Below are 9,045 nucleotides of genomic sequence, written 5' to 3'. Positions count from 1 at the left end.
AGGAATATTTTTAAATAAAAACAAGATATTCGTTTCATCTAAATATGTGTATCCCCTTACAAATTTTCAAAGTAAAATAATTTTTTTCTTTGATCACGATCTTTGCATATCTTCTTTAAATATTTTAAATTATTAATTATTATTATTTATAATACTTCATACATAACTATGAATTATAAATTTGAGATGATTGCGAAAAACTACAACTCACACCACTAGATTGTAACCATGTACCCAAGTTTTTAAAGTTTCATTTGCATAGCCCACTACTTTCTTACGATAGTGATTAAAAGTTTCGGTATACAACATTATACATTTGATATACAAACATTATATTAAGCTCTACTTTTTTTTCTTCTACAACCACGTATAATAACTTGATATACAATATTATAGACCCAATCTATAAACATTATATAAAATTATAAGATGCGTTTATACCTTGATATATACTTTTATAGACAAAATGACTTTGTTCTCTTCCTTAAATTCAAGTACTTGACCCATCCAAAATGCTTCAAAAATTACACCAAATCACCCTAAACATCAAATTTAGATTCCTCAATATGATCCGATCTGTTGCAATAATACTCGCTCAATCAAGGGATGCAAATTTGGTTTAGTTTTTTAGAAGTTCAAAACCAGTCTAGAATAAGGTCTAATCGTGCTCCTATGTGGGGAACAAAATGTTAAAATCTTACGAAAGACACTTCATCATGAATACTTAAAGGAAATTCTCATTAGCTTGAGGCGTGTTACTCTGTTCTTAAGGATATTTCAATCGATATAGGTGTATCCCCATGATTTAACAAGCTCCTGACTATGAGCTCACATATTGACAAAGATTCATTTTAAGAGAACATCCAACACTCAATAACTAGCATATAAATACTCATTAACAAGATACTCCCTTTGTTCACTTTTATTAGTCACTATTTGACTTAACAAATTCACTAAGAAAATAATTATTGATATAAGTATCTTACCAAATTATCCCTATTAAATAATCTGTAGTTTAATTAGGTCTTGACAAGTGATTTGGAGAATAGATATGTAATGCTGAGGCTGGTAAAACATGGGGAAAAATAGTTGTATTTTCTTTTATATGTAAAAGGTGACAAGTAAAAATGAAAATCTATTTTAGGAATAAGTGACAATAAAAGTGAACCGGAGGGAATATAAAGTAATGAAACCTAGACGCAAATATGAATACTTACTTTTGATATGTAGAATCATTTTTCCAACAGAAAATATTCGGTTGAGTTGTTTTTCCGTAATATTTAAAAGCTTCTTGTCTATGGTGCCAATCCAACAATCCGGTGGTCCAGCAGCCTCGGCTCTCCTTGCGCTACTCCTCCTTTCTTTTGAAGTTCAATGTCGAAAATCGGACTTCATCCATTCGAACAAAACCCATGCCCCCTAACCAGTGGTACTCTGACCAGGCTTCAAAAAACTTCAAAATCATCGAATTTCTCGAGAATCGAGGGGTCAAGAGCTTAATCAGTTCCCCGCACCATGAAACTTTTCTGTTGACCTAACTTTCTAGTGAGAACTACTTAAAGGAATTGGAAAAAGAAGAGGGTTGGGAGTACTTCTAGATAATCTCTAGTCCGAGTCTTACCCCATTATATGTTGAAATTGAGGGGACATTTTAAACTTCTCAAGTTCTGAAAGAAAACATGAGTCTTTTAAGCAGGTGGTGGCATCTGTTTCCAATTCAAATAATGTATGCATCAATCTCAAAGTCTCAACCTAAATTCCTCTGCGATATAAGAAATCATGATTTGAGGCGAAAAGGCAACTGGTGATAATAACTCCGAGCACTCCTGTATCATGACTAGCAATGCTTAGCTTGTACTTAAGGCTCCGAAAACATCCATTCAACGAAAAATTGTTAAGGGTAGTCCTTGACATTTTTCTACAATTTACTTTCCTATTTCTTCCAACTCAGGAGGATGACCATGTTCTGGTCCAAACACTTTATCACAAAGCAACTTCCAACTGTTTCCTAAATTCACAAGGTTTATCTCACCATGGATACTAGTATATGCATACATCACTACCTCACTTTCCCTAGTAGTCAATAAGATTCGACTTCCATTATTACTATTAGGAATTATTCCTATCCCAAACATCCGTACTCCAAATGTCATCATCAACAACAAGGTACCTTTTATTGGATCCTTTAGGTTCTTGTGCATTAAGTCAGCTAACTCATCGTCATTCATAATATACGCATAACTTTTTGTGTTGACACTAACCGTTTGCTCTGAAATACAATGTAAAGCTTCCAACAATACATTTCTAACTCTAAATTCTTGTGACATTGTAACCCAAGTGTAGAAAAATGATTAAAAGAAGAAATAACAGTGAAGACCAACATGGGGGAAATTTTTTCTGATTTTCTATGTTGATTTTATTGAACAAGAAGCAACTATTTAACCTATTATAAAATGGCAGAAAAGTAAATTAATCTAAGACATAAAAAAACCTCTAACAAACTTTGCCCACCTATACAAATTATAGAAAAAACATCTAATGAGAGAATCTTATTCTATGTACAAAAGATGATAAAATGTAATGGAATATGAGTGAATGGGCTTTCTTCATTGATAATGTTGATCTGAATGATGGGTCATGAATATTGAGTCGAATTTGATTTAGGAACAGGTCCTGCAAACCTGTTTCTCTTTATTCTTCAGATAATACTTGACTTAAGGAACATGTCCTGCGACCGGTTTCTCTTCATTCTTCATATGAGACTTGTCTTCAGATGAGATTTGACTTATGGAACAGGTCCTGCGATCTGTTTCTCTTCATTCTTCATGTGAGACCTAGGCCCTGGTTTTCATGACTGTGGTCTGGCCTGAGTTTCATTATCATTCTAATACCCCCCCCCCCCGCAAGTTGGCGGGGAGAAAAGTGAGACACCAACTTTCCATCAAGTCTATGGTGTGAGGAACCAAACAAAGTTTTGGTGAGAAGATATGATTTTGTGTCGTTGAATTCCAAGAGATGGGTAAACCACAAAAAATGACATCTAAAACAAGTAGAGTTGTTTAGCACTTAACCAAGAGTAACAGGGAGAAGAACAACCTGCAAAATTGAGCCATTGCAATTGTATCAAATGGAACGACTTAATTGATAAGAAGACCAGTTAAAAATGATAACAAAAAACTGAAGCAATGGTGCTTGAACTGGTGAAGTGAATACTGAATGCCATATCACTTTTGCTCAAGAAGCTGGCATAACTTGATAATTGAACCCCTGGAACACAAGATGTTAGAAGCATCCCAAATGCCAATTTATAACATGATTCCTCCAAGTGCAAGAACATATAATTCTTTAGACACACATGTGAAGTTGAAGGGTGAGAAAGTGCAGCATGAGACTTAAAAAAGCCTTGACGCAAGAGATCCCACATGAATGAGAAGAGACTAAGCTCTAGAGAGAGGTGGGAGAAGAGGAAGGAGCGTTGATGAGGTTGCAAAAGGGGGAAAAAAGTTAGGTGATTATATTTAAAAATAGAAGGAGAAACGAGTTGAATGGAACTGGTTGATGAACCAAGTCCATTGATGAACTAGGAAAATCCATAATAAAAAGTTTGAGGGTTGAGCGATGAGAAGGTGAACTGGCACCTGATTCTCAGTGAAAGAGGAAGTGGATTTGAAGGGAAAAATAAACGCACGAAGAATAAACATCCCTTGACACATAGATCTTTCTAAAAAAAATCCAAAAATAAAAGTTTGTACCTCTTTTTGTCCAGGGGATACCCCAAGAACACAAGGCACAAATCTGGATGAAATCTTCGATCAATTTTTGAGTTGATGTAGATGCATAACAAAGGCACCCAAAGTCCTTAAGAAAACTGAAAAATAATCACAAAGAAAACTGAAAATCAAACAATGAAAATAATTGAAAATCAAGACAAACTCATCTCACTCTCTACTCTTAAAAAAAAAATTCAGATAGGTCCAGATCTGAAGAGGAAGACGAAAAATAGTGATAACACAACCGATGACGAATGCCGGAGAGATAGATTTGGCGGATGGAAATGCCAGTGAAGGTGCGTCGACGGCTAATGTTGCTGCGATGAGAAAACAACAACAAAGACTGATAAAGCTATCTTTTGAGACCACTATTTTTGTTGAGAAGTGAAAGTGGAAGACGGATCTAAGGAGAATGAAACATGGTGTTGCACCTGTTCCATGAATGCAGATCTAGACTGCTTGACAATAGGATTTGCAACTCCCACTGGTGAATCCCAACTTGTTTTGGGTTGAGAGAATGATGAGAACGGATTTTCTCCATCCTCCATAGCTCTTTCCTTTTAAAAGATGAATGATGAAGGAAAAATGGACTGTGAACTTGACTCACTTGACTTATTGATAGAAGAGTTGGTCATTGAAGATATGAAGGATTTTCAATGGTGCTCTCATACCATGTAGAAAAAAGATTAATAGAAGAAACACCATGTTGAAAAATTAGAAGAAGAAACAGTGAAGACTAACATGGGGGAAATTTTCTCTGATTTTCTGTGTTGATTTTATTGAACAAGAAACAACTATTTAACCTATTATAAAATGGCAGAAATGGTAAATTAATCTAAGACATAGAAAACTTCTAACAAACTTTGCCCACCTATACAAATTCTAGAAAAAACATCTAATGAAAGAATCTTATGCTATGTACAAAAGATGATAAAATATAATAAAATATGGCTTTCTTGATTGATAATGTTGATCTAAATTTTGGGTCATGAACTTGTTTGTCTTTATTCTTCAGATGATACTTGACTTAAGGAACATGTCCTGCGATCGGTTTCTCTTCATTCTTCATATGAGACTTGTCTTTAGATGAGATTTGACTAAAGGAACAGGTCCTGCGACCTGTTTCTCGTTATTCTTCATGTGAGACCTAGGCCTGGTTTTCATGACTGCGATCTGGCCTGAGTTTCATTATCATTCTAATATCAAGCAAAGTGATACCTGATTGTGAGATGATCATAAGCTTTTCTAGCGAGCATTCTTTTGTAATTGTATAACATCCTTAATTAATTTCCAATAACATCAATTATTGTTTTTGATGATATAAAAGTACTAAGTCAATGCCTGTTAGGTGTGTGATAATATAATAAATACAATTTGTCTCTCATACATTTTCATTTGATTAATGTTTTTTTTTTCTTCTGGCAGGGACAGTTTCAATTATTGTTTATTTGTTCTGATCGGAGGAAACAAAAGTATCTATATATATACTTATAATATAAATTTGACGATTAAAGAGCAAGTTTCCAAAGGCTTTTTTCATCGCAAAACATTTCGACGCTCACCTACTACGGGTTTCAACTTTCAAGCATGCTTGATTGACACTCAATGGGCAGGGCCTAATTTCCTATGGGTCATTTGAACGAACGTTTCTATTTTGGGTGTTATTTAATTTGTCCATTACAAAAGGTATTTATTTAAATTTAACTCAACCCAAATAGGGAATTTCACACAAATCTCTTAGTGTTGAAAGTTAATTACATCATATTCCTATTGTTTTCCAAATTACAAAGAATCTCTTAAATTTGATGGAATTCGGATACATCCCGAAACGTTTAGATGCACGTCATGATGAATTACGTTTTCGTTTCGGATATATCACTCAATGTCACGATACATCGCGTAAGTTCCGATACATCACGTAAAGTGATGTATCCGACCGATACATCATGTAAAGTGATGCATCCGACCGAAATATCGCGTAAAGTGATGTACCCGATTAATACATCACATAAAATGATGTATCCAACCAATACATTGCGTAAAGTGATGCATCCGAGAATATGAGAGAGTAGAAATTTTTGTAATTTTTTCAAATGGTAGAAAATTTAGAGATTATGAGGTAAATTAATTGAGTGTTTTACCTAAGAGAACCAAGTTTCCTAATGTGTTTTAACAAAGAGCTAAAATTACGATAAAGTAAGAACACAATATTTTATACGAAAACACCCGATTCAAAAATAATGACATGTTCCACAAAATGCTTTACTCCCAACTTCAATAAATGCCAAGGAGCCTTACCATAAAAGAAATTACAAAAGCTATGTAATCTAATGAATATTAAATTAAACCTTACGCATAAACCTCCAAGATGTGTGTTCCCAAGTCTTCATGTTGGCCTTAAATTGAAGACTATAATCTTATTTTAGTTTATAATTTACTGAACTACCAAAACATCAAAACACAAACACAAAGAAAAATTTCCTAGAACATAAACTCTATAGTAAGACCTAGCTCTTCAAAATTCAACAACACCTCATAAAAGTCAATAAACCACTTGTATTTTAGCTAGGTATGTGCGTGAGTATTCTAGATGACTACTCCTCTATTTAAGCAAAACTCTTTATAGAGTTATTTTTTCATTTCAAACTCCTCTTTAATTTTATTCAAAACTCTTTTGATTTACTTCAAGTAAGACTCCTTCTTCGCTGACAACTGCTTAATCTTTTTGTTTTGTAGTTAGACTCCTTGTATTTCATCTCAACATAGTATATTATCCATTATTTGACAATATTTTCTCTTCCACGATAATGTAATATTCAAAAAGATATTTTTATATTAATACCTTAACATAAAAAAGAGAAATTCACATGTATAGGCTACATTATAATAATAATAATACACTGACTGACAACTACAAAAATCCATTAAATAGTAGATTTACATTAAACCAACAATGTATCAAATTGAAATCAGTAATGTATCATTATTTATATATGTATATCTAAACTCAATCCAAAAGAAGAAAAAGTCACATGTATGTGATACTTTATATTTACAATACAGTAATTCATTGTATTATATGTGAAAATCTTCTTCTCCTGCTTCATACTCTCGGCATAAGGTAGTTATTGTATGTCGGAGTGGATATAAAAGATTTTTTAATGATTGTGAAAACATAAATAATTTAACATTTAGAAATCTTATCAATTATTCAGGATCGTAGAACTATATGATTTTCACATATATTTAATACTATGATAATTTCAGTCAAGAATACATACCCGAATCTGCCATTATAATTCTTGACTTGATTGAGCAGAAGTCTTTTCTTTTGGTTCTTTAGAAGTTGTTTCTCTCTATTGCCTTATACTTTATGTATAGCTTTGATGGATAAGACTATATGTTTATGGTAGAGAGAGGACCCTTTAAATAGAGTGTGTTTTAACATTATTCCCACCTTTCCATCATGGTGAGTAGTGGAGATAATGGATAGTTGGAAGAGGTAATGGGTAAAGTGAAAGACTTAATAGGTAGTTGAAGTAACTTCTCCACTTCCCCCACTTCCCCACTTCTCCACTTCTCCACTTATCCAATTAAAATTAAAATTTAGTTAGTAATTAAATATTAAACAAAAATAATATTAATGTGAGTGGGTCATAAAACTATGAGATAATTATGTTCAAACAAACTAAAACATCCATTACCTAAATTAAAAGAGTATTTAGTCTTATCCAACTTAGAAAAATAAACTAAATTTCTCGAAAGAGAAGGTACATAACAACTTTCAAGTAAATCTAAGTGGCGCCCAGTATCAAGGATCAAACGGTAAGTTCCTATAGCTTTAACTGGAGCCTTCACTCTATTCCCCATACACACATATCTTTCATTCTGGTTTATGGTTTGTGTTGTAAGGAATCCCTGCATCGTATTAGAAACATGAACAGTACAACCAGAATCAATCCACCAAGTATTATGAACTTCAGTTAAATTTGATTGGAGACATGTAAAAGCACTAGGCTTACCTTTCTTCTCGAGCCATGTCTTAAATTTCAGACAATCTTTCTGAGAGTGTCCAGATTTTCCACAGAAACGACACTTATCATTCTTATGTTCCTTCTTATGTACTTGAGAGGAGGACTCATTAACATTATGGTGCCTCTGTTTTCCTTTAGCATGTTTTTTCCTTTCTTTCCAACTTCTTGATAACTTACAAGGTTAATGGAGTGGGTTCCTTGATTCTTGAGCCTTACTTCCTCCTGAACCAACATTCCGTGCAATTGATGCACGTTCTATTTGTCTTTCATGGTGTTGTAGCTCATTTGGAAAGGGCCATACTCAGACAATAATGAGTTGATAATGAATTATACAAGGAAATTTTGTTTCACTTCCATTCCCAAAGACTTAAGTCTTGCTGTTACATTTGTCATTCCGATGACATGCTCATGCATGGTACGTGAACCATCAAACTTCATGGTGGTCAAAGTACCATTAATGTCCCAGCAAGATATTTATCAGCAGTTTGAGAGGATTCTTCCACGAATTTCAGAAAATCTTTTGCATTTTCAGTTTTGGGAAGAGTAGTCGTAGTGTTTCTCGCAATATTCATTCACATAAACATTTTGCCTAATCTGTTAGATCGATCCCAGTGCTTATAATGAGACCTTTCTTCAGTACTGCTAGTTTCAGTAATAGGAGTTGACTTTTGAGTGTAAAGTGCAACATCAAGATCTAAAACTCCGAGATGGAATTTGATCTGTTCGCACAAATCTGAGAAGTTAAGACCGTTAAAGGCTGTAACAGAGGCAAAGTGCGAATGAAGAGCAAATGCTGCAAATATAATATACTGACTTTTTAATACTTTGAGTTATGAATTTTAACTTACTATCAAACTCATAAATGATTTATAAATTCTTAAATGTATATCAATATCCTCCATTGGGGAAACATCAAAATACAACTTTAGACATAATGATGCTTAGATGTAAATTTAACATAATTCAATAATTTTAAATGTGTCAATCAATAATATTTATTATATTTGGATAAATAAATAAAACTAACGACACATCTAAATTATCTCATTAATGTTCAATGGTTATAAAATGAAATAATCAACATTTGGGTGATCCCTAAATATCTTAGAACCAAAAACCTCAATATATCCATAAGTTATATCAATTATAAGTATAAAAATAATGGATAATTGAATATACATTTAGTCATTATTTTGAATCAATTTTTCAAAGATTAGACCACTTTGATGATTAATTAATCT

The 9,045-nt window shown here is 33.1% G+C and overlaps 1 protein-coding gene across 1 annotated transcript; it reads right to left on the bottom strand.

Annotated features, from left to right (window-relative positions):
- Nucleotides 1-1,925: 1,925 nt before the first annotated feature.
- LOC107009890 (putative late blight resistance protein homolog R1B-8) lies at nucleotides 1,926-2,327 on the bottom strand. Its single transcript, XM_015209198.1, has one exon. It carries the CDS (start codon nucleotides 2,325-2,327, stop codon nucleotides 1,926-1,928), a length of 402 nt encoding a protein of 133 aa, XP_015064684.1.
- Between the last annotated feature and the right edge of the window lie 6,718 nt (nucleotides 2,328-9,045).

Source organism: Solanum pennellii, chromosome 2 (assembly GCF_001406875.1).
Source record: "Solanum pennellii chromosome 2, SPENNV200".
Classification (NCBI taxonomy): domain Eukaryota; kingdom Viridiplantae; phylum Streptophyta; class Magnoliopsida; order Solanales; family Solanaceae; genus Solanum; species Solanum pennellii.
This window is presented reverse-complemented; position numbering and strand designations above follow the sequence as displayed.